The 26,033-nt window shown below is 43.7% G+C and overlaps 4 protein-coding genes across 5 annotated transcripts; 1 reads left to right on the top strand and 3 right to left on the bottom strand.

Annotated features, from left to right (window-relative positions):
• Positions 1-1,094: 1,094 nt before the first annotated feature.
• Positions 1,095-6,035, bottom strand: slc30a4 (solute carrier family 30 member 4). Its single transcript, XM_079736881.1, has 7 exons — positions 5,641-6,035; positions 5,246-5,392; positions 4,331-4,484; positions 3,836-4,052; positions 3,322-3,427; positions 2,396-2,530; positions 1,095-1,320 (listed from the first exon to the last, which is right to left on the bottom strand). The coding sequence occupies exons 1-7, from the start codon at positions 6,032-6,034 to the stop codon at positions 1,166-1,168; spliced, it is 1,308 nt and encodes a 435-aa protein (XP_079593007.1). The 5' UTR covers position 6,035; the 3' UTR covers positions 1,095-1,165.
• A 681-nt stretch (positions 6,036-6,716) lies between these two features.
• On the top strand, positions 6,717-9,437 carry bloc1s6 (biogenesis of lysosomal organelles complex-1, subunit 6, pallidin). 2 transcript variants are annotated; one of them, XM_079736875.1, is made up of 6 exons: positions 6,717-6,870; positions 7,180-7,265; positions 7,458-7,620; positions 8,056-8,143; positions 8,318-8,404; positions 8,561-9,437. In XM_079736875.1, exons 2-6 carry the CDS (start codon positions 7,205-7,207, stop codon positions 8,678-8,680), a joined length of 519 nt encoding a protein of 172 aa, XP_079593001.1. In that variant the 5' UTR covers positions 6,717-6,870; positions 7,180-7,204; the 3' UTR covers positions 8,681-9,437. The 2 variants fall into 2 exon arrangements, with proteins under 2 accessions (XP_079593001.1, XP_079593002.1); XM_079736876.1 differs by having other exon boundaries at positions 6,829-6,870; positions 7,197-7,265.
• A 5,326-nt stretch (positions 9,438-14,763) lies between these two features.
• Positions 14,764-17,290, bottom strand: mibp2 (muscle-specific beta 1 integrin binding protein 2). Its single transcript, XM_079737192.1, has 8 exons — positions 17,054-17,290; positions 16,621-16,711; positions 16,321-16,369; positions 15,945-16,137; positions 15,777-15,848; positions 15,586-15,692; positions 15,341-15,429; positions 14,764-15,251 (listed from the first exon to the last, which is right to left on the bottom strand). Exons 1-8 carry the CDS (start codon positions 17,077-17,079, stop codon positions 15,243-15,245), a joined length of 636 nt encoding a protein of 211 aa, XP_079593318.1. The 5' UTR covers positions 17,080-17,290; the 3' UTR covers positions 14,764-15,242.
• A 1,594-nt stretch (positions 17,291-18,884) lies between these two features.
• On the bottom strand, positions 18,885-24,979 carry LOC307075558 (hyaluronan and proteoglycan link protein 3-like). The gene is made up of 6 exons (XM_079736188.1): positions 24,594-24,979; positions 23,835-24,021; positions 23,448-23,667; positions 22,750-22,895; positions 21,109-21,411; positions 18,885-20,574 (listed from the first exon to the last, which is right to left on the bottom strand). The coding sequence occupies exons 2-6, from the start codon at positions 23,956-23,958 to the stop codon at positions 20,285-20,287; spliced, it is 1,083 nt and encodes a 360-aa protein (XP_079592314.1). The 5' UTR covers positions 23,959-24,021; positions 24,594-24,979; the 3' UTR covers positions 18,885-20,284.
• Between the last annotated feature and the right edge of the window lie 1,054 nt (positions 24,980-26,033).

The following is a 26,033-nucleotide window of genomic DNA, read 5'->3' as shown; positions in this document are numbered from 1 at the left end:
TCATGAGGTAAAATCAAATGGCTTTTACAAGAAGCAAATGTAACTGTACCATTTAAATGGGTTAAAGATAACACATGGAATGTACAAAAAATATGATCATATGTGCGAAGAAGCAACCACCCGAAGAGGTTGTAAAAGAGCATGCAACCTAAAAACATTAAAAACCTCCTTAAACAGATGTTCCAGCATTGATAAAAACTTGGCAATTAGTACATATTAAAAACCCAGTGCTGCTGACCCTGGTTAACACAAGAGAAATGAGGCTGAATCAAGAGCCCCTAAAAGGGCTCGGGTATACTATCCCCCATGAAAATACTGCAGTGCAGTAGTACTCATCTGGTCTTATGATATACCGTACAAAGTGCATGACATTAATGTTCAAATCCATGTGCAGAGCAACCTGAACCCAGATTCAAAGTGTGCCACACTTTGATTGTCACTCAGAGCTGCCTGTTCTACACTGCCAAACGGAGTTATGGGATAACATGGGTCAGTTTGATATTGTGGCAAAGCTTGCATTAACAAAAGGCTGGAAGTCATTGCACAATATTATATATTGTGGCGTCAGTCATGGCTGTTGACACTCCTTCAAAATAAAAAGAGCAAAATTAGTGTTATTCTGTGTCAGTCTGTAATTATTGTGGAATACAAGATATAACTTGTGAATCATGCTTAGTGAGATGAAACTTTAAAAATTCAAAACATACCAACCACCCCTCCAGGCTGACTTGAACTGTAAAAAGCTGATGACCTGTGACATCAGTTGCTGAGAATCAAACCGTTGCGTACAAAAGGAAAATGGCTATCAAAGCCCTTCACAAATGACCGAGGCTTTACTGGTGATTTATAGTGCCCCCTGGAGCTGCATCGCAGAACCACAACCCTGTCCTCTGGGGGGCCCCGCCCATACGCTTAATACAAATATTAATCTGAGGGCTGCATATCCACCTGACTCGGCTTTGGCACATTTAGTTGTAGTTTCCGACTACCTGACATCTTGTGACAGTCATGTACCAGAGTCATGGCCATTTGTTGTGTAGTTTCTGCCTTGCTGCTGCATGATATGTATTGTTTAATGTATATATTATTAAGTGTGTGTGTGTGTGTGTGTGTGTGTGTGTGTGTGTGTGTGTGTGTGTGTGTGTGTGTGTGTGAGTGTGTGTGTTCAGGCACTGGATGAGTGGCAGTGTGTGCAGGTGTGGGCCATCCTCTGTCTGTGCGTCTGCACCTGCACTGTGCACCTGGAGACACTGTAGGTGTGGAGCATCAGGTGACGCGCCTTGGCCTGCACGTCCTCCCACTTACTGGCACTGGAGGCCACTGGAAACACACACACACACACACACAAACACACACACACACACACACACACACACACAATGAATACTTGATAAATGACTTAAACGATTAAAAGGTGACATATTATATAATTATATTATATATACCAGCAGGTGAGTGTGGTAAGCCGTTACAAGCCTCTTCTGACATCACAAGTGGGCGTGTCCACCTAGGTGTGTGCTGATAGATCAGCCTACCAGCCGACCCAGAAGACTAGCAACCGTTGCTCATCTATCAGTCATAAAATGTAGGTGGACATGCCCACTTGTGATTTCCGGGAAAATTTGACTTTGTTAATTTTCTCTCAATAGACTAATCTTTGCAGCCCTAGATGATTGATTGAATGATTTATTATTCTTTATGGATAAAGAAAGTGTGTGGTTTTCCATTGATAACATGATCAAGAACACTTTTTTCCAACATTGTCCCGGATGGAATCGAAACAGAATGGTAGCCGGGCAACCATTCTTTGAATCTTGTTCTCATCATAATTTATCAACAGTACGATATTCATTTAGCTATATATTATAGTATGTGAAATCATTCTGTCCTAACATGCATCATAACAACGACTGTTGAGAAAGACTGTGGGCTGATGTCAAATCATGAAGGCCACGGCAGAAGTATGGCAGCATCACTGACAAACATCAACATGTGACTGGGACAAAGGCCTTCACTAATAACAGGCAGGATACGGATGGGCGGAATGTAACTGCAGCATCGGCAAAATCCAGAGACATTGTTTGTGGAACCACTGATTCATTGTAGCATCTGTGCTCCTCCCTTCCATAGCACCACAGACCACTACTGCCTATGACCAGCCACATATGCTAGTGGGCTACATTCAAATGAGGGCTGAACGATTAATCAAATTCAAGCCGACATCGCAATGTAATAGAACGCGAGCGGCAAATCGTAAAGGCTGCGATTAAAAAACAAAAAACTTTTGGTGATATATATATATATATATTATTTTTTGTGATTTGTTACTGTAACTGACTGAAGATAAGTTAGATTCATATTTATTTTTCTTTATGGTTCAATAACTATGACTCACGGAGCTGGAGGTGCACCAGGGCGGCGGTCTTGTCCGCCGTCAGCGCCCAAACGTTCAGCTCGTCCACAGACTGCACGTCCTCCAGCTTCAGCAGGTCCTCCCTGATCCGCTGGACGTCCAGGTGCCGCGGGGCCGCTGGGACACACAGCACGGACACTTTGGGGTTCTGGGCCTCACATACACACCGCACGGGCCTGACATACACATGGGCCTCACATACACACTGCATGGGCCTAACATACACACCGCACGGGCCTGACATACACACCGCAAGGGCCTCACACACACACCGCAAGGGCCTCACATACACACCGCATGGGCCTCACATACACATGGGCCTCACATACACACTGCATGGGCCTCACATACACATGGGCCTCACATACACACCACATGGGCCTCACATACACATGGGCCTCACATACACACCGCATGGGCCTCACATACACATGGGCCTCACATACACACCGCATGGGCCTCACATACACACCACACGGACACTTTAGGGTTCTGGGCCTCACTTACACACCGCACGGGCCTGACATACAACATGGGCTTCACATACACAGCATGGGCCTCACATACACACCGCAAGGGCCTCACATACACACCGCACATGCCTAACATACACATCGCATTGGCCTCACATACACACTGCATGGGCCTCACATACACACCGCATGGGCAGACATACACACTGCATGGCCACACATACACACTGCATGGTCACACATACACACTGCATGGTGATTCTCGCCCTAGGAGGCGAGAATATCACCCAGGTTTTGTGATGTCATGATAAAAGCTTAGCGGCCTAGTCTCGTCTCGATTACAGGCTCCATTATTCTATTGTGTGTTTATGACAATGAACTTATGAAGCCGTCTAACAACAGCCTGGGTCAGTCAGACGGAAAACGGGGTGTTACCTTCCAGTACAATGAGGCCGGTGTCTCGTATGATGCGGATAGTTGTGAAGAGGACCAGGACAGAAAAGATGTAGGTACAGATCGGGTCGGCCAATTTATACTCTGGCTGTGAGGGGAAAAAGGATGGACGGAGGAATTCTAAAATCAATAGAGTTAAAAAGACTGCAAGACAGCAAAGAGATTCAATTTCCTCAACTCAGATATAGATATATGATTGATTATGTCGCACCCAGTTCAAACAGGGAGAACATAACATCACACTGTTTTGCTCGCCGCAAGAAGCTCATATCGCCCACCCCCCCGGTAACCACGGCAACCGGCATAAACAGCGGCACCTTGAAGTAGGGCAGTGCAATTTTGATCGCAAATTTTGATCGCGATTTCGATTTTTGTGTATTTTTTTAAGGGGGAATTTCCGAGTTCTCAGTTACAAAGCGTTTTTTTTAGAGAGAAATGCAGAATAAATGCATCATGTTTTTCAAACTCCAAAATAATCCCCAGCGAGCAGCCCTACCTTGAAGCGGACGATGTAGGCGGCGATGAGCACGCCCACGCTCTGCACCAGGTCGCCCAGGGCGTGGATGAAGGCAGCCCGGACCGCCAGGCTGCCGTGGGGTTTGGGCTGGGCCCCGGGCCCCGAGGGCTGACCGGCCGGGGGGGCCACAGGGCCGTGGGAGTGGCCGTGGCCGTGGGAGTGGAGGTGCCCATTCTGGTTCAGTAAGAAGCCCATTCTAGGAAAAGAAAACATACAAAATCAACCAAAACAAGTTATTTATGCTTTTCACCCCCCCACCCCCCCAACTGCTATCAAACAATGAAACACTTGCTACAAGTCAGGACTAGGAATCAGTAGCTCAGTCACATTCCGCTCAGTTAAGTCTGTACAAACATAGCACATTTAGTAACACTGTGTGTGTGAGAATGAGTGAGTGAGTGAGTGAGAGTGAGACAGTGAGTGAGAGAGTTACTGACTGAGTGAGTGAGTGACTGACTGAGTCTCTTCTCTTACATAAGGTTGACAGCCACCCCCACCGCTGCTGTGATGAGCATGACGTCTCCGTCTATGCTGAAGTCGGGCTGCATGGTCCTCTGAACGGCCTCGTACAGCAGCACCCCAGTCAGGATGTAGATCAGCAGCACGCTGACGCCCGCTGACACCACCTCTGCAGTCAACACGGTGACAGACCAACATCAGTCATACACCCCTTCATGCCTTTCAACATGGGGGCTCACTCTGAGTCAAGCAGTGGGTTTTTGGACCGGTAGGATACGAAGGACCTAGCTAAATGTCTTGTTCACCTTTAAAAATAATGAGTTGTCAGGCAAGGCATAGTCAGAACGTTTAGTTTATGGACACTGCGATAGAGGTGTTATTTTTTTTGAAGTGTCACGATAAAGACATAGCTTCAAAGTCTTGGCACTGAAGGAAACATTAAAGTGATTTCACTTCCTGAATATGTTGACTGTTTGACGAGTAGAACGCACATTGCAGGTCACAGCTCGCAAACGTGCTGAAATCCTTAGTGCATAGTGTAATTTTACCTTTAAAGGACAGGGCTCTTGAAACAACTGATACCCACAAAACCACAGGGAAGTGGCTAAACTCAGTTTGGGGACTAGCTCAAAGTGAGGCTTTACTAAGGTTAAATCAAACCTGCATTACCACTGTCTAAACCCAGCTCATGCTCCGTTGGTGGGTGAACACTTCGTAAAACCACTGTTATAACCACATCTAAATCATGCTTTAACCATTACAAAGCATCTGAAATTGGAGCCCATAAGATCGGAACACTGCTGACCACATTTCCTCTCTAAAACACGATCCGCCTGCATCCCTGAGGCACATGTCTCCGGGGTCGCTTCATCACAAAACACAGCCGCAAGGGGAGCCACTGCTGAGGGGCGGCTGGAACATGAGACGTACCCAGACGATGAAGGCCAAACGTGAACCTGGCCGTCGGGGGCCTGGCTGATAGCCACAGGGCCAGCAAGGACACCAGGATGCCTATCAGGTCGGCCAGCATGTGCACTGCATCCGTCATTATGGCTAAGCTGTTGGCCACATATCCACCTGGACACACACACATTGTAAATATAAACACTAAACAATTATAATAGCATTGTTTTTATATTAAAGGATACAGCTATTCTGAATTAGTTCAACTCAATGCCCAAAGAGGAAATATGGTGTTCATAAAGGTTTGCATAATGAATGAACAATAATAAGCATTTAAGAACGAATTAAACATTCAACATTGCCTGCACTGGTGTCTCTAATTGCCCATGATGTGTTTAAGTGGCTGTATTGAGTTCTCATACCCACAAATTCTCCTATCATGAAGAGCAAATACAGCACAGCTGCCATGCCTAGTTTCTTCATCACTCTCCTCCGTTTGATCCTCTCCCTCTTCTGGTTGCAGTTGTCACATGGGTCCATGTTCAACCCCGGACTGCCGAGGCTGGACGAAGACCCTAAGAGGGAGTCATCGTCATCCGCCACCAGAGTGTTTACCGACACGCCGTTTGACACGGCCCCCGGCGAGTATTCCGACATGTCTCCCGCGACCACAACCTTAAGTTGGTTGAACTTAGGCCTGTCATCCTCGTCCAGATCGTCCGGAAAGTCTAACGGCGCGGTGTCACTGAGGTTCCAGTCGCTGCGCTCCTTCCTGAAGACGGAGCGCACTTTGTTCATGAAGTTGACACCCGACATCTTTATATGGGGGGGGGGGGGGGGGGGGGGTTAAATTGGTCTTCCTGAGCGTCCCTTAGGCCTTCACAGAGGTCATGAGTGAGTAATCATTCACATAGCTCTGTGGTGCGTGTCGACGTTTGCATTCCATTCGACTTGAAGAAACCTGGAAGAAACCGAACAAGTTGTTTTTTGAGAAGATAAGACGCACTATTAAAAGACCATCCACGACTACCGCAAAACTTATTTGAGTTTCTGTTCCTAATTACCATTGACAACTGCCAGTGGAGTACGTTTAAAAGGCTTAATACCGTTCATCCAATCCACCCTGTCCTTACAATAGCGAAGGTGACGTTGCCTAAACGATAAACATCCCCATTTGTTAGCATGTGTAAACATACGTCGGACCAGAGACAGATAGACACACTGACAGACGGACTACATGCTGGGTAGGCGGAGTTGAAAAGTTCCAACAAGCTAACGCTAACAAGCTAACATAACATATGTCGGAACAGCCTATACCAACAGCAGCGGTAGCGTTCTTTGGTATACACATGTGACACTCGAATATGGCTAATACAATCACTTACAGTCAGAGGGAACTTGCTTCGTAAACATTGGGCTGCTTAAAGACTATCCTGACTGTTGTCCTGTCAGATACATACCGGAGCCATATTAGATCGGAGCTGTAGCCGGAAGTCACAAACGGTTTGGGTCGGGCTTGTGGTCACGTGAGTGGAGGCCAGAGGTCACGTGAGTGGAGGCCACCAGTCACGTGAGTGGAGGCCAGCAGTCATGTGAGTGGAGGCCAGCGTTCACATGATGTCAATCCACCGCTAATGTCAATATTCCACAAGGTAAGGTAACCCAGGGTCCTGATTTCTTCAGGCAATAAATTCGATATGCCTCATTATGGGGATATATTGCTATTTGGGATTGAAGTAATTTTCAAATCGAGTGTGTTTAAAGAAAAGTAGCGTAGCGTATAGCAATCGTTAAACATGCTATGCACATTGTAATGCACTCGAGCAAGCTAATACTTAGTACAATCTTCAATAACCTTGGTTTGGTGAATGAGGACATGAATGTATTTTTCTGATCATAGTTAGCCTTATGTCCTGAGTTGAGAGGAAGCCTACTGTCTGAGTCTTGGTTCCTCAATGCAGGTTTTACAAACCGCCAGGGTTAAGCATGGAGGAAGAGGCGAGGGAAGATGACAGTCCCCAAATCCAGAGGGAACCTTCTTGTAACGGTATGACAGTAGGCAACGCATAATCTGCTGACTGAATCAGTTTTTAGAAGCATTTGCACACTTTCACACTTTTAAGTATTGCTGTTTGTTTTGAACTAAGGAGCCCTTGCAACTTCACACATTTACCATCATGTTTGACTACAATACTGCTGGGATGGTTGCAAGCGATTGATCCACCCACATTTCTACCAGATCTCATGCAAACATCTCAAGATTTGCCAGTTCCAACCGAACCAGTTGCCATGGAAGAGGTGGTAATAATCAACAAAAAAGCAGTAGAAAAACTCACAGAAGGCCTACTATCCCACTACCTTCCTGATCTACAAAACTCCAAATTAGCTCTACAAGAGCTTACGTGAGTGTTTACCTTGACACCAAAACAATGTTTCATTTTGAACCGATCAACTGGATTGTGTGCTGCCTGTAGAACTGTCAAACATTAAAGATCACTGATGATAACAAGTTTATTGAAAACAACTATGGGGTAGTAGCGAATAATTATTGAAAGGTTTTTGCATCCACCAGTTGCCTTCATTGATATTATTAGCTATTTATTATTAAACATTTATTGCAATTTCATTGTTGTAATATTGATATAATTGTCTGTTCAGCTATAAATCATCAAGTGCTCTCTTCTTAGCTTGGTTGTTTATAAACAGCATTTTTGCAGTCAGGTTTCACATTTTCAATCACATTTCTGTAAACATTTTGGGAGTCTTATTGATTTAAACAATATCTACAGTCAAACAATGGAGGATCCACTTACACTGTTTTATTTTGTGTTGACCAGACAGAACCAAGTAGTCCTTCTAGATACACTGGATCAGGAAGTCACCAAGTTCAGAGAATGCAACAGTCTTCTAGACCTAAACTCACTGGTATGCCTTCTTTGTTATTGTATGTATGTATGTATGTATGCATGTATGTATGTATGTATGTATGTATGTATGTATGTATGTATATATATTAAATCCCTTCATTCCTTTTATATACTCAAACGTATTAGTTTGAATGAAAAGTGTATATAAATATTCGATTTCTGGGTTAACTAGTTTACAGAGGCAAAGGTTTATCACACCAAGCTCGTGACCATACGGAAAGAGATGCTTATGCTCCATGAGAAGACCACCAAACTAAAGGTACGTGTTGTTCTAAGTCAGAATATAATAGAAGTCATTTGACCCACATACTCAGCCATTAGCTAATTTGCAGTGCATGTGCATAGTAACAGAACGATAGGCCCATTCCTTTGCTGAGTGTGTGTGTGTGAGAGGCTCTGGGTGTTGCTTTCACAGAAACGGGCGTTAAAGCTGCAGCAGCAGAAGCAGAAGGAAGCCCTGGAAAAAGAGCAGCAACGCGAGAGAGAGCTGGAGAGGGAGAGACAGCTCGTCGCCAAACCCGCCAGGAGAACATAGTGGCACGGCCGCCGCCGCCGGCACGCCAATGGTGCTGATGCTTTACCTGTCCAGCTGCATTACCTGTCTGTCTGCGAGCAACGCGCCAAACCAAAGACACAGACTGAATCCTAGAATGCTGGTTCATCTCCGGTCGGTGTCCGATGACATGCAGCCCCGAGCGTACTCTCAACTTCCCACAAGGTGTGGTTGAAATTACACAACAGACTTGCAGTCCATTACCAGATAAATCACTGCAAATCCCCTTGAGAAATCACTGCAATCATTGTTTTTGTATATATATGTTTTTTTTTTGTATAAGACAAAATGTTAGGTGTTAACTCAACTATGCTTTTTGGGTCGACATGGCGTCCGTGTTCTGTTGGTGTAAGTCTGTGCATTTTTGGTCAGGTAGGTCTATCTTGATTCTGAATGATCAATTTTGGTATCGGGTGGGATTCGCTTCAAATGTTGCGATGGGGTTGTCTTATACTCTAAATGTATAGCATGTCTTACAAATAGTTGCGCTGCACTGTTAAGCACTTAAGCTTACAACATGTTTATACCAATTGTATTAAAATCCAAACATATCAGTAATGCCCTAGTGCATTACGAGGATATTTATACAACATGTTTTAGTGCCACAACTCTTTATGAAGGGTGTTTGTGCCTACTATAGCAAAGCATTTGCTGTACACTTGCGTCCTATACATTCATGTAAACAATAATACATACTTAAAAATGTACTAATTAATAAATTGTTTTATGGTTTTGTTTATACTTGCAATCTTTATTTATTAGGTGAGAGATTGCTTTAGTGTGAGCGAGGAAGGAGATTGGGCAATTGATTAATCATACACACTTTCTGATAACTGAATCGATAATCATCCAGCAGATGGCAGCAGAGTAACGTCAAAATGTGTCGGCCATAAATTATTCCTTCAGAGCCAGTCTTTCGAGGTGACGTGGTACAAAATAACGGAAGAGGCGGACACCAGCAATAGACGTTGAAAGGTTAGATGTTATATATTCCACACTTTTAACAGTTTTTGGCCATTTGACAGCACAACTTTGTGTCTTGCTGAACCACGGTGTGTCTGATGTGAACATTAGTGCGTTAATAATCTGGGCCATCTACTTACAAAATCCAACCACTCATCGTCCGATCAGTTATCAATTGGTAATCAGTTGTTTGTTTTTATTCAGACATAAATTATTAAATTACTTTTAAACCAATGGCATTTAACCAGTGCATTTGCAGATGTTTTGATGACGCAAGACAAGGTTAAACCCTTGCTATTTCAAGGCCCCAATTTGGCTGTCTCACCACCTACGATTCACATAAAACTCTATTTTTACCAGCAGGAAACTTGTGCAAAACCACCAGTCCCTTTTTTTTGCCCCTCTTCCCACTCTCTTTCAGAAAGGAAATAACACTGGCACTGTAGCCAAGGAAGGGCGTGGACCCAAATTAGAGATTCATATTGTAACCAGTCTTGATTAATATTGTTGTTGTTTTATGAGCAGGGACAACATCTCATATCCATGTCTTGTTCTCATTATTGGTGTTTTGTATTAGATTCCTCCTTGCATTTCACCTATATTTCGCCTATAGAAACACAATAGACCAAAATCGAACTACTCCGGCCTATTGTTGCAATCCTGGACCGTGTGGGTTTGTGTTATTCTAGACAGAAGTAGGTGAGTGTGTTTTGAGTGAATAGGACCCTTTGACTCTCCGAGGCTGAGGGGGTGGATAGGGGTGGAGGGCCAGACAACCTCAGCGAGGCAGTGGTTTCTCTAAGGTTGGGCTCTGCGCCTCTCAGCGGCCTGGCTTTTGGTCTGGACTCGCGTCTGCTTTTAGAAACTTGGCCGTCGACAGGAAGAAAACAAAGCCCTCATAGCCAAAACCGCGAGTGAGTTGCTAGCAGCCACTACGGCATATGGTGTCGTAGTGGGCAGTCTCCCTGACTTGGTAAACACTGAATCATTTGGCTGCTGAGTAGGAGGTGGCGGCCTATGCCAGACTGGGGCTGGTGCCCCTCCCAGGCTCACCATAACAGGATATGGTCCACTGACCCATGTTGCTAATATGATGGTTATAATTCCTCAGGGTTGTCTTGTTTTGATTTTTACCATTCGTGCGTCTGACCGTGGGTGCTATTCCATGCACCGTATAGACCAGCAGTCCTGGAAAACGTATCTGTGTGTGTGTGCGGGTGTATAGGCCAAAGCGGGTTTATATGAGCAAACTTTCCCTTTTGGTTAGCCTCTTACATAACTCTTCATACGCAAGCAGGGATAGGCATGGAAAACACAACAATTAGGCCTCCCTGACTCAGCGGATGCTACCGAGTGTGTCTCTGTCAACATAATATTTAGAGTCTCAACAACGGTTGAGATCCTACCAGTCCCTCAACCAAGCCCATTGCCATGGAGAGCATCATGCTGGGCCAATCAAACATAACAATATTTGTACCAAACGTTTATAGTGTATATACTTACAATAAACCAATATTTATTTTTCATTGTATATGGACAGAAAAAGACTTTTGTTTTGTTTTCACATTCCTCGCGGCTGGGCGCCCCACTGTGAGGGTACACATAAGATATACAAATTATATCTTAACCACGATCCATACAGTATATAGGAGCTAGACAAAGACTTGTTGTCGCCACTAGCGCTGTACTTTCTTCTCCCAAGGTCAAGCTTGTGCTTCAGCATAAACACAGACATGTCTGGTGTGTACCACAGTAGGTAGACGACAGTCCCAAAACACCAGGCTGTTGGGCAAGGCCCCAACATAGTTTGACACCAAATTGAACGGCCATTTTGGCTTTTCGTGTTCAAAACAAGTTCTTAGAAAAAAATAACACACGTAAGGAACACAGTGTTTTACAGGGTAAATGTCAGGTTTTAATTTGCTTCTTCACAAGCGGCAGTAAATCAGCAAAAATAGAAGCGTGTGCGTCCTAGTTTGGCAATTGGGCTTTTGAAGAGCAACATAATTGTGGTTGTGGAGGGGGGGGTAAGGATGATTTCTAAACATGTTTATCCCTGTTTTTTGTTTTCCCTGCCCTTTATACGGGAGTGTGGACAGTAATGAAATGAGAGAGGGATGATAAAACTGAGAATAACAATGTTTTTTTAGCGTCCACATGTGATGAGATATATACAGACCCACAGCCATCAACATTGTCATGGGCTAGCAAGCAGAGGTTTATATAACATATAACAGGTGTACTGACGCTCACACACTGAGTGAGCTGGTTGAGGCGGGGTGAGGAGAATCTAAACTTGAACGATGCAGAGGTCTGAAGGAAGGATTTACTGTGTTGTTGACACAAACTAAGTTGACACACACCGTTTGTGTCTGACCACAGAAGACTGGCTGCTGTTCTTCCTGCCCTGGATCCATCCTGCAGAGGTGAGCGAGAGAGGTAGACAGAGAGAGAGAGAGAGAGAGAGAGAGAGAGAGAGAGAGAGAGAGAGAGAGAGAGAGAGAGAGAGAGAGAGAGAGAGAGAGAGAGAGAGAGAGAGAGAGAGAGAGAGAGAGAGAGTGGGAGACGGACAGAGAGAGAGAGAAAGTACACTTAAAGACACAGGCTTGCACACACGTGCCCTTACACAGACAGACACAGACACCCACACATACAAATACACACCACATCAAGTTGAAGACGCACACACAGGCACACTTCTACACTCACACACAAGATCCAGCAGGATCCAGTATTTCCTCCTTGTAATTCTGGGTCTGGCGGTGAGCGCGGTTGAGATAACTGCCGCTTTGTGAAAACAGTAAACAGCATCTATCACCAGCTTTCTACAAGGTTCACCTTAAATTCGACGGCTGCATCCATCAAAGATGAGCTGCTTCTTAGCTTCCACATAGCCAACTATGAGCCATGAGGACAAATGTAGACATTGTTTACTTATTTAAGAAACCAAGCTTAGCCTTTGCTTTTGCATTGTATGTAAGCAAAGGAAGATTAATTATCTATGGTTTTATGTACCTTTGAGTTGTTGACAGTACAAAAAAACACAGCATAAAATTGGTGCCCAGTCTGTCCCATATCCATCCAACACTGTCCACCTCTATTCTTTGGCAATATGGATTACCATATAGGCTTGTTAATTATTTTCAGCCAATCATTTTCGAGCTTCATATCAAATTTCCAAACTTTGAGCAGGAATCGTGCACCACTTTTTATTGTTTTTGAATGCTTGTGTATGTGTGTGGGTGTTTGTGTGTGCACACGTGTGTATTAAGTAGGCTACATAGTAATCAATAGCAATCCAAATTATGTTAAATTATAAATCTGCTTGGGGATGAAAATGAAGAAAATTAACCCAAAAAAGACATCCAGTTATATTTATTTCATTGTACAAACAAATACAAAAGTGTGTTTTCACATGCTGATCTCAATCGATAAAGCACAGAGACTGGGGAGGGGGGAGGGTGTTGACAAATGTACACGAGAAAGTACAGTACAGTTGTATAAGCACTTATCTCCCACCTCCATGCCCAAATAGACTGGATATGGCCGGTTCGATACAAAATACTACGTAGTTTAAACTCCTAATTGAATGACTTGAATGATCAATTTAAGACATGATGATGCCAAAGAACCCTTAGTGAAGTTATGGGTCATCACATGGAGAAGTTACTGGGCCTCTATTCTTCTCAGTTCACTTGCACAAAAGGTGTTTTCTTTGTGACACACATGACTGTAAATCCCCATGGTAGAGGGTATACAAAACCCAAACTATGACTCTAATCAAATCCTATTTTCTACTGCAAGAAACTTAAAATACTTGGAATTAGTATCAATAAAAAAAAAAAAAAAAAAAAAATTAACAAGATTAAACGACACTTTAGGAACACAGACACACACACGCACACACACACACCTGCACACACACAGGCATGCATACACAAGCGGCACACCAAGAGGCACACACACAGACACACACACACAGAAGCAAGCACATCCATGTTCTGGCTCCATATGAATCGGTGCCATGATGCCATGAGGCCTCCAATCATCATTGGCTAATGTGTGACATGGGTACGTGGTTCTCTGTCTGAGAAAGATAAGCTGCTGCAAGGCAGGGTGGGAACCCCGTTTGTAGGATGTTAGAAGTTTTCCTGTGGTTGTGAAGTGGTGGAGAGGTCAGTGGAGCGTGAGTGGGAGCCCTGGTCTGGACACTATGAACACTAGCCATGGTAATATGTTATTCCGTGAGTCACTGGTTTGTGTGTTATGCTGGATGGTGTGACGCTTCACAAGAGCTCCTTTGTCCCAAGTGAATTTCAGACAATTCCACACACCAGGTGTTCGTGACAGTCATGGTTAACGTTGCTCATAAGGAGATGTACAAGGTTCTTAGTAGTTTAGAAAATATATATATAGGCATACTTGATACTTTGTATTTGAAGTTATGGAACATAGACAAAGTCAGTGTTTTGAGAAATATAATAGAACTGGAATAAACCTTTTATTTACAATGATCTTATTGATGGTGAATTCTACTCAACTTAAACTTCAAGGTTCTGGTAATCACCCCTTAAGAGAACTGAAGTAGGGACCTGAATGCAAGAACTCTTAAACAAGCAGGCGATGGCCACTCTTTGTTCTAGTGAGTCCCACTTCCAGGGGAAGTGTTCTCTCATGTTACATAACACAAGGGCACTGGCATTTTGACCACCTCCTCTTTAGTTCCAGTTGAAGAACAAGTGCTTGCATACGCACGTTCACACAGCATATATTGTGCATTAGTTATCTTTATTACAAACCCCATTTTGCATTTTATGAATTCACAATTGTTTTAATTTCTTTATTAATCCAGTGTTTGCTCAACACAATATCCAACTGGTCACGTTTTATATGGCCATTCATTGAGTCCAAACCCATTAGCTTTAGATGGCCATATTATTTTCTTCCAGTTCATGTTCAAGACTCACTTGTTACAAATGTACTTACTGCAAGTGTTGCAACTGCACTTGGAATCAAGGGTCATGTAATCAGACATCGGCTGAGTTTATTACACACTGATCTCACCCCTGTATCACTGAAAACTGCCACCTAGTAGCTGATTGCAAATGTTGTATGATACCGCCTCATTTGAAGTAACTACTAAGGTCGGTGGTAAAGGGTGGGGCTTATATGCACAGACAAAACAAGGTAATTTGTAAGCATGGGAATAGAGCAGATTCCCTCTGGAGTGATAGTCGTTTACAAAGCAAGCCGGCACAAGAGCTAATGTGGAGACGCAAAGTCAGGCCCAAGGACACATTTTTACAGAATGGGTCATTTATTGAAATGAATAACCAAGTGCAAGCATCCTCAGAACTTTTCTGTATAATCTTCTGAATGTAGCCGATGTTAAAAAAAACAAAATAAATATTGTTGTTACGTAAAAAATAAAATAAACATGCCAGCATTTCATTCTATCAGGTAAATAAGTTATGTTTAGAAAAGTCCCAATTGTCAGCTAAAATGAGCCACAGGGTAGAAAAAGTTAGGCAGAGCAGTTGGTGGTGGTGCCGCAGGCTGACCGGATGCCCTTCTTGGCCGATCACATGACCTGCACAGAGGACAGAAATAATCTGAGTGTCAAACATAAAAGCGCACGGCAATAGAATACAACACGTCGAACAATAAACACGTCTGCACCTTTGTTCCTTGCTTGTTCTGGATGTTCAGAATGTCTCCGTACACAAAGTTGTACAGTTGCTCCTTGGATCTTCTGCCATCTAGCTGCACTGTAAAGAGAATATAAATAAGATTTAACATCAACAGAGAATAAAATGGAGATGTGTACTAGAGAATGCATTTGGCATGGCCAAACGATGCATGTGGATAATCAAATTGGAAGGGAGGTACACCTCCTATTGGGATTGCCACACTCAAACACTTACCGACATCAACTCCAGTCTCTTCCATGATGTTCTTGTGTTTGACGTACATGGGCCAGACGTGGCCGTCGAAAAGGCCTGGTGGATCCGGCCACGAATAGTTCCTTGAGCTGACCAGACAAGACAGTCCCATTAGCCACCAAAACAAACAAATATTAACTACACCTGCTTACAAACACTCTTAGGACACTCACCTCCTCCTCTTTTTGCATTCTTCGTATGGAATGGTAATAAAATAGCGTTGGTTCAGTACGTCGATCAAAGGTCTGCAGATAGAACAAAGTCGGTCAGACAGCCGCCCCCCAAAGCCATTTCGCTGAAGGAGACCAGTTGCCCATCAGATATTGCCCCATAGTACTCACCCATAGGTGTAAAGCAGAAAGCCCTCCACGATGAGGATGTGAGTTTCCTCCACCTCATCCTTTTGGTCAGACTCCTTCAGTATCTCTGTGTCAAGGCGGTTGTTGATTCCGTGAGACTTCTCAAACTTCACTGGGTTGTCAAGCCATGCGTAGATGGTGCACATCATGGCGTCCATGTCCAGAGAAGCAAGTACTATGTTATAGCGAACCATTGCAGCAAAGAGGGTGGCGAGAGAGGGGACGGGGGGGGGGGGGGGGGGGGGGAAACAAACAAGAAACACAAGGTGTAAGTGACAGAGGCAAAACAGACTTGTGTTTATGAAATGTGCAGCGTTTGGCCAACACACAAAACCCTTCCATAAAGACCCAGGCTTACCATCGTACTGCTTAAAGCCATCTTCACCAACTTCAATCTGATCTTGGGGCTGAAACATACATGGATATGATGTACCCAGGTACATTCTACTAGAACTACAATCTGACATATGGAGGGCTCTACTCAAACAAGAGGCGCTTGGCACATACCAATGTATATATTTGAACGGAACAACATCAATGGTACATTCGGCAAGAATAATACAAATCGTACAGCAAACCTAGACAAGAACTAACTCTTACTTCTACCGTCTGAAAAGCAATTGTACTCTTAGAAAACCAAAAGACATGCGAAACTCACCTTGAAGAAGTCATCCTGGTGTACGACGCAGCAGTTAGGGAGGTTCTTGATTAATTTGTTGGTGAGGGTGGTTTTACCTCCGTTGGTAACCCTTTAAAAAGCAATGGTAAATACACATGGTTATTAAACACTATAACCCAACGAACCACCATGCATTTGCTGACAATGGTCGGCCTCAAGCCAGCCCGCCCATATGCCCTATAGCTAGCCAGATTTAAGATATTCCGAACATGAGGTGATTTCCGGTTTACTCAGACCCCCAAATATAGTTTGATTTCCAGGTGGCAAGAAGGAATGCATACAAACAACGCTTTTGGTGTAGTATAACGACACATCTTCAAATGGTAAAACGATATATGTGGCCACGCGAAGGCCGATCTGCGGGCGTGTTCCACGTGCTATGGCCTTCCATGCTCTCATTCATCGGACTTACCCGCCAATGCCGATTATGATCTTCATTTTTGGATCGTGAAAGGACCGAAAGTCGCGGAAAACGTCGCTGAAAACAGGACCGATGAACTGAAGTTCGTGGACACAGTGATCAGACGGAAGAAAGCTTAAAAGAGAAGGTTACAGGAAACGTCAACTACTTAATTCCTCCATTGTAGAGTTTGGTGAAAGCAGTGAGATGTCACTTCGTTGCCGTCTTCCACCGAGAGAGAGCCTTGAGTTTGCCTTCCTGCTACACATACCCAACAGTGTGCAACGATTGGCTATATATTCACTCCTTGACTACGGAAACAAAACCGAGAAGCCAATCAGTGAGGCTTATTTTCAGTGCCCACCCCGTCTTTCACCCAGCACGGATGCATAATAAGACATTTCTTTCACCTACTTAAAAAACCCACACATAATTGCTAACATTGTTTATTTGAAGCAGATGTTTCTGTTGCTGTCTTTTCCAAACATCCATACCCCCCAGCTTAACTTTATTCTAACCGTAGGGTAGATAGAGTTTCATGTATAGTATGATTAACAGACACTTTGAATCTATTGAGTTTATTATTGCACAGCCTATTCTATTGTTATAAATACCAATTCAAAGGAATTTGATATGCAATATTCAAGTTCATTGTTCCCCCTTTTCATATATTTTCTCTGTAGTAGCCCGTTCCTCTTCAGTATAAGAATGTGTGTATGATGCCTATAAAAGTATTATGTGTCTACAATAATAAAGTATTGCTTTTATTCCAAGATCAGCAACCAACCTGAGGGGTGTCATCCAAATGATATTAGACAGCCACTCTTTTGTATAAAGCTGTACAAAACCAATGCAATGCGGTTTTACCGAGGTTATTCCAAAATATCACTTAGGCTGCACTTTACTCCTCCCTGCATAACCTCGGCTATGGTTTGGAGGATGCATCTATTTGTGGCAGGATTCATTGCATAGTTCTTGCCCGAGGAGAAAGGTGTGTATCTTACCACGGCACCAATTTTTTTCAACATTAGAAGATGTTATTTTTCCACGTCAGCATTGTTGAATCACTTTCCACTAAACCCCAATGTTACTTTCTGAGTACAGTTTATTTTAATGTTTCACAACTGCTTCATTAAGCATATCCTGGACGCTGCATTGTGTCATTACCCCATGACTGCTCCGGGAGGAAAATGTTTTCTCTTAATCACTGCGCAATGAGATCATCAAAGGGATTGTATAAGCCTATACGGGTCATGCATCAAAGGGACACAATCACAGCTACCTGAGAATATTATTCAACTAGTCCTCCCAGATATGTTTAATAAAGCACGAGCCAAAAGGCACACACACACACACACACACACACACACACACACACACACCCACACACACACACACACACACACACACACACACACACACACACCATCTTTTTTGGGGTTAGCACCTAAGAAAAATACATTTGTTGGACTTAGTGTTGAAATTTACTGCTTGTTTTTGAAGTCATGAATGGTAATGGTAATGGTAATAAGTATAATATAATAATAATAATAATAATAATAATAATAATAATAATAATAATAATAATAAACAACTAACTTTTATTATTATTAATACTAATAAATACAACTTCTTCTTCATGTAATTCTAATTATTTTGATCAATGAGAATAGCACTCACTATTTCGTTATTATTATCTTTTGATTAAGGACTAAAACATCCAGATAACACCACGCTTTCTTACGCACCACCAGATGTCCCAGACAGCGGACACAAAGTAACAATTCTAAACTGAATTAAGGAGAAGTTCTCACCCGGTGATTTTATGTTGCACATTTTATTTTCAGCTTTAAGGAAACGATCGAGGTCCTGACCTCGGTGACCTCATAGCTGGCTACGGGCATGGTTGTGACAATGCGCCTTTTGCTATTTCAGCCGCCGGTCAGAAAAATGTTGTTTTCAGCCGCCGTTTAAATTTCTCTTCTCTGCGCCTTTATTGGCGTAAGCAATCTTTTTTACAGCCAGACCCAAGTGAACTGTTCCTTGTGGTGGACAAGGCAGATGCAGTCAGGAAGGAATCAACGACGGGGAATTTACAAACAGTTAATAGTAGTGTACATTTTGATTGATGATTTTGATCAGTCGCCTAACTTTTGGGATGAATCTGTAGCTACTGACAACTGCTGGTGAAGTTTATATATTAGACCTACCATAAAGGCCATCTGTATGTTAGCCTCACACACACACACACGCACGCACACACGCACACACACCAGTTAACATGTTTTTTTCCAGTGCCTTTCCCATAAAGAAAGAAAAACGTAGTTGTTAACATTTGTTGTCAAAGTATTCTCTTATAACATTTAGTTGTTCTTTATTGCTGTGTATGAGCAGCCGACAGAGCATTCCAAAATATGTGCAGCATGTGTGTCAAATGTTGCATGTGACATTAAGTGTCGCATTGCTGCAGTGTGTTAAATTACATACTTTGATTTTGTTTCTTGTTTTCATAAATTTAGCATAACTTCTACCATTGCTTTAGTGCAACAAAGTACAATAAATGCAGTATAGTGAGATGACTGTAATGCCATCATCTATTCATCCAGACTTATATTCAGTCTACGATCCAGACAGAAAAGTCAAGCAGGACAGAATGTGCAAAGATTGCTGTCATTGGGAAACTAATTGGAACTATACTGCCACCTTCTGGCTGTAAATCATCTAAAATGCAATATATTTATTTGTGCCCTGTTGGTAAATCCATTCCAATCCTTTATCGGAATAAAATCCATCCAACAATAGATGGATTATTATGGGTTGGAGTACATTGGAGTAAAGGCTGAAAAACAAGGTAAAAATAACAGTAACATACATTTTCTTAATGTAAAACTTTCTCTGAATTAAAAAAAACCCTCAGTGGGCTGATGATGCTGCGTACATTAATGTACTGTCACACAAACAGTATACTGTGACACATACAGTGAATATATAAGGATAACAGGTTTTCTGATATGCTTGACTCTATCTGAGGTATCCTCCTCAATGCCTGATTTTCTCCTTATTTGGATTCCTCTATTTGTCTGGCACATATTTTGCAATTGACAATAAAGCTGACTTTGACTTTCAATTTTACGTTCTGGTAGGAGATTCTCGTCTATTCTCGATATCAATAGGTGGGAGTGCACTGTGAATCTGCTGTGACGTATCCGCCACCAAAAAGGAGCGCTCCTTTCCACGTTGTGTTTAATCGGCAGCAGACTTGAAGCAGTAAACGCCGTGCTTGTGTTGCGGAGGGGGAAATCCGAAGCTTCGCACTCCGGGCTCAGAGGAACCGCAGTTGTTCCGCGGCGTTATTATGGGATAGCGGAGGCTGCCATCCGACAGCCAGCCGGCATCGCAGCGGTCCAGCCCGGTGAACTTCCAGGCGGCGTAGAGCTGGCCCACCTTGGCGATCTGGGCCCCGTCCTCATTGCACGCCTCCTGAGCCACGGTCAGGTTCAGCTTGTCTAGGTGCGGGAGGTAGTACACTTCCCCTGAGGAACCACAAGACGCACGATTAGATTAGACACACAAACACGGGAGTCCTTTTGTTGTCCGGCACTCCATTCATTTTCCTGATCTGATTATTTCCTGTACCAAATGACCTGAACATCCTAGAACACATTGGCAGGAATTCAGGGTGTCTTAGCTGGTTGTCCTTTGGATCAGCACAAAAAGACTGTAACAGTCACGGAATACAGTCGCGCGTCCATCACTGTTAAAGTCTCCATGCAACGTCAAAGTTTGTTCCCCCATTGCTTCTGTGAGCATGCTTGGTTCATATTGCCAGTGTTTCTTCCCATGATCATGCATTATTAAACCAAGTACTTAGGCGCAACAAAGGGTCTTACAACAAATGTTTTGTCATCACCACTTCTTTGATTGCCCTTCACAGCAAAAATGTCGAAGTGACTTGAGACCCTGGAAGTGACCTGAGCCCCTGGAAGTGACTTGAGACCCTGGAAGTGACTTGAGGCCCTGGAAGTGACTTGAGACCCTGGAAGTGACTTGATCCCAAACCGTCTCACCGCGGAGGGAGGAGGAGAAGCAGAAGACGTCGTAGCGGTGTTTGTGGAGGTGCCGCCGGCCGTAGTTGCGGACCCCCGGGGCCAGGCGCTGGCCTCCGCAGGGCACCCTGGGCCGGGTGATGGGGTACTGGACCGTCCCGTCTGCCAGCCAGCCCGCGTTGCACCAGCTGAGCCCTTCCTTCCAGGATTGGAGGAGCTGGTCGAAGGTGGCCAGGGTGGAGTCCTGCTCCTCACAGACCTGGCGGGCGCCCTGGTAGTTGAGTTGGTAGCGTCCACGAGGCGGCTGATAGGGGAACACCACACCTGGGAGGGAGAGAACGTGTGGTTATCATGGGGGGGGGACATTGGATACTGTAACGCTGGACTCGTACCACCATCACATAATAACGGGAGTCAACTCACTGAAATACATTTTAAATCATCAAGGTCATTTATTGAAATAGTACAACATAAGGTGAAACAAACGTCTAGGGGTAATAATGTTTAAATGCATGGGATATGGTTTGTGTGTGAGTGGATGCGGTGACTGTGTCTGTATTTTAGATGTTAGAGACTACGTGAGAACCATGTATCACATATAGTCTGAGACTCATGTTTCATGTTTGTCTATGCTTTATGTCTCCCATGTGTGTCTACATGTTTGTCTATCGATGCTTTATGTCCCACATGTATGTCTTCATGTTTGTATATTGATGCTATATGTCTTATATGTATGTATATGTCCTCTGTTTCTTAAATGAGCTGACCAGGGATGCAAAAATAATTTCAGCACAAACAGACAAATAGAGTTGTATCGTATCGTATCGTACATAGAATCAATCAGGTGCAGTCAAATCAGTCAATAGGATACTGATACCTAGCCCTGCCCTTCTAGTAACAGCTATGACCAAAAGGGGTGCAGGGGTTCGTCACAATACGTTTTATACAATAATTACAGCGTTTCATACAATAATTACAGCACGATTTGAACACCATAATCACTAGAAGACAAATGTATCTGATGAAAACACCATGAGTGGTAATGATAATCATCAGGGTCCATACTGAGAATCTGGGAGAAAAGAGACTCTGAAGTGGTTTCTAGAATTGTAAACTGATGATTGTGAATGATTTTGATTCATTAGGTACTGCTGGGGGAAGGGGGGGGCGCTGTTGTGCCAGAAACTCGTAATACCCACAGACTGTGGTGTTGCACTGGCTTATCTAATGTAAAACAGTGATTTAATGGTCAAAATAAGTATTCTAAACGTAGCTCCCGTTTAGAATACTTGGCCGTATTACTGTGCAACTCGGCGTAAGAATTCTTTTTTAATATTTGTTCTCAAAGTTCTGTATCATTGGCATGAATTAGTTCACGTTGAGATTAGTGCACTGCCTTTGAAGGATGAATGAATCATTGAGGGCCACTCAGACCAGAAGATGTATCCATTGTTCAAGCCGCTGACACAGTCTAGCGGTAAGGGAAAGGAGTTGTTCAGATCCTTCCATCCTCTAAGATGGCCGTTGTATAAACACCACTAACTGTATACAAACCACCACCTGGGAATGGCAAGCTTAAATGGCCGTTGCCGAGGGACATTTCATTCAAAGTGCACTAGTAGTTTGAGCTCAGGAGGGTGAAAGCCCCAGGGCTGGACCCACCTCTCAGCTCCACGTCCACCGCAGCGCTCCTGTCCTCCAGCCCGTCCACCACCTCGCATCGGTAGCGGCCCGACTCGTTCAGGTGGAGCCCGCCGATCACCAGGGTGGCGTCCCCCGGGAAGTCCTGTCTGAGGTGGACCCTGCCCCTGGTGGACGGACAGAGGGACGGAACAACTGCTCAGACACAAAGGTAGACTGTAGTGTTGTTTAACGACGACATATTATACCGCCAGAGTGTGAATAGCCGTTACAAGCCGCTTTTGAAAATCGGCCTCATCTGACATCACAAGGGGGCGTGCCCACCTAGATGTGTGACCCAATAGTTGAGTAACGTTTCCTACCGTCCACTTGGTAGACGGATCTATCCAGCAAAAATCTAGGAGGACACGCCCACTTGTGATGTCAGAAGAGGCAGAATATCCAAACGGCTCGTAACGGCTAATCAAACTTACTCCTGGTGGTATTATATGTCACCTATGAAAAGGCTTTGGCTCTAAGGTTTTTTTTCACCAGGGCCCGTCGCACGTGTTCAACAGATCAAAAAATCAACGGTAAACTTTTCCCTGCATTCTGTTATCACAAATTTGGAACTTTTTTGTTATCGTCTTTCCGGGATTGAGGAAGTTGAAAATCCCAATTTACATACAACCCCCCCCCCCCGCCCCCTCTCCAATGGAGAACATAAATCAACAAATAACCTGAAGCGTCCGAAGCTCCGGCTGCGCGGCCCGATGGCCACCAGCACGTCCTCCTCCTCCCGGCCCCCGGCGGCGGGGAGCCAAGACCACTTCAGCCGGACCCTCCGTGGGCCGCGGAGCTCAGGGTCGTACCAGAACCTACACGGCAGGGTGGCATTTCCCCCGCGCACGGGAAGCACAGCCGGCTGGCTGGTGTCCACGTACAGCTTCACACCACTGGCTATTGGAACATAGGAGGCAAAATGTACGGCGTCGGGTTGAAGACACAGTGTTTAAAAAAAAACGTGTCGTTTGATTTTGAACTATGAACTAATATGGATACTTGTCATTTGGAGATTTGTGCTTGCAACCATCGTTTGGTATGTTATTGCAGGAGTGAGTGCAAACCTTCTCCATGGCCATTTCCATTAAGGAAGTCTTGGTAGAAGTAGTCAGTGGGACCAGTTTCAGCCAAGCATGAGAGAAGTAGAGGTCCGATGATCAGCTGGAGACCAGTGTAATGCCCATGCATTCTGAAGGCTTTGGAATTATTCTCAAAAGTGTTTCCTTGGGTGCCCTGGTACAATCCTTGGCTCTGTGGCAAAAATAAGGTTGTATTTCCAAATAAGAAAGGAACAACAGAGACCATCGTCGACTTTAGTTAATATATAGATTTATAAAGCGTGACACAATACACTCTATTCTGACTCAATCAGCATCCATCGTGTAGTGCCACAGAAGTACCAGCAGATGGCAGCGTTATATTACTGTACATTGCACTGACTTTTGGTCCATTCTAGGTGATTGAGAGGTTTTCAAGCATCTTAATATTTACTTTTCAGATTGTGTTTTCAAAAAATGTAAAGCAAAATATATGTTTATAAACAAACTAACTGTCAACGTTCGGAAATGCCAAACTGTTTTAACTTTCCCCACTCTTTTTTCTGATCACAGGTCCGCACTTCTACCTGATCCTAGATCCTGTTTCAGGTTGTTACTTTTTAATGTATGATGTTCTTTGCATTTTGCTATTTTCACTAGATATCGTATGTTTAGAAAAGCTTGCTAGAACATGTTCATCTAAACAACCTAAAAAGGAATCGCTGGACTTAGGGACAATAACATAATCATGCACACGACAATCGCTGTTATTTTTTTTTTTCTTACCGCTATTATCGATCCAACTGTTTCGAATCATTTATGAAGGCTTCAGGAAATGGTTGAAAAAAAATTGACGCAAAGGACGAAGCCAAGGAGATGTAGGACTACACGCCAGAAATCAGCAGAACAAACTGTCAAGCCGAAAGTCTCGCAAGTCAAGAGATGACGCAAATGCTCCCATTCGCAAGGCAGTCAGGCGTTACATAGGGGTAAGTAATTATCTCCTTCGGTGAGGTTAAAACATTGAAAAACACATGTTAAGAAAATATAAATATTAAGTATATAATATTTTGTAAATATGAATCCAAATGTTGGTGAAGAAAGAAACTCGGTTATTTAAGTCTAGTCAAGTCAATTGTATTACTATAGGCCTAAACCACAGTAACAGTCTCAAAGTGCTGCAGCCCATAAATAAGGCCCATATGTTTCTAGTTGCTTGTTTAACTTTAGATACACAAATAGTTTCTTATGAAAAGAAAAACGTGATCCAACAACTACTTTTCAGCCCCAAACAATTATCTAAACAAAATATTTCCTGGTATGTCTCCAACAGATTATATCTACAGATCTCTTCAGTTTCACAATATTAACCAAAACACCACCAATTTTTTTTCAGCTGTTGTGTGTGTGTGTGTGTGTGTGTGTGTGTGTGTGTGTGTGTGTGTGTGTGTGTGTGTGTGTGTGTGTGTGTGTGTGTGTGTGTGTGTGTGTGTGTGTGTGGGGGGGGATGCGTGCCTGCGTGCATGAACTTGTGTGTTGGAAGGACGGGCTTGGACGGCTTATCTCTAAACCTTTTCTCCAAAGCAGATGTTTGTCCCCCGATCGCCCCAGCTAGTACTGCTATTTCTTTCAAATGTTTTGATCAACACTGTATCCTTACTGAAATCCACAAGTTATGGCAAACACAGAAGTATGCAAAACATGCAACCATATATTAAACAGAAAAACACCCACCCACGTTCACACAGACACACACACAACAAGTGTGGACAGATGTGTAGGAGAAGGGCTGTGTTCGTTTCGTAGACATGAAAGCTATAGCCAGGGGCCTACATACCAGCACTAGGCTCCTAGCAGGGAGATGGGATGGCTAACAGGATGTCATTACTCCTCTAAACAGCAGGACGTGGCCCAGTGGTCCTGCATGGAGAATGCAGACGTCAGAAGAGCTGTTTAAGAGTTCTTTATGCTCTCCATGATGGACACAAAGAGCATGGAGAGGCGCTGAATCAATCATTAAGGTCATTGAGATTTGATAATGGCCACCGGGTATTACTATAACTTGTTAAAGAGAGAGATAAAAAGGCTTCCCCTTTGTAATGCCACCCAGACAGACTGTGATACAAATACTTGATTCATGAAGGACAAATACCCCCCCCACAGCCCTTCTACAAATAAACCCTTGAGGTCACTATGGGAGGGGGGGTCACATCATCGTTAAAACAC

The sequence above is a fragment of the Pollachius pollachius genome (genome assembly GCF_949987615.1).
Source record: "Pollachius pollachius genome assembly, chromosome: 5".
Taxonomy (NCBI): domain Eukaryota; kingdom Metazoa; phylum Chordata; class Actinopteri; order Gadiformes; family Gadidae; genus Pollachius; species Pollachius pollachius.
Note: the sequence above shows the minus strand (reverse complement) of the source record. Positions and strands in the feature narration are given on the sequence as shown.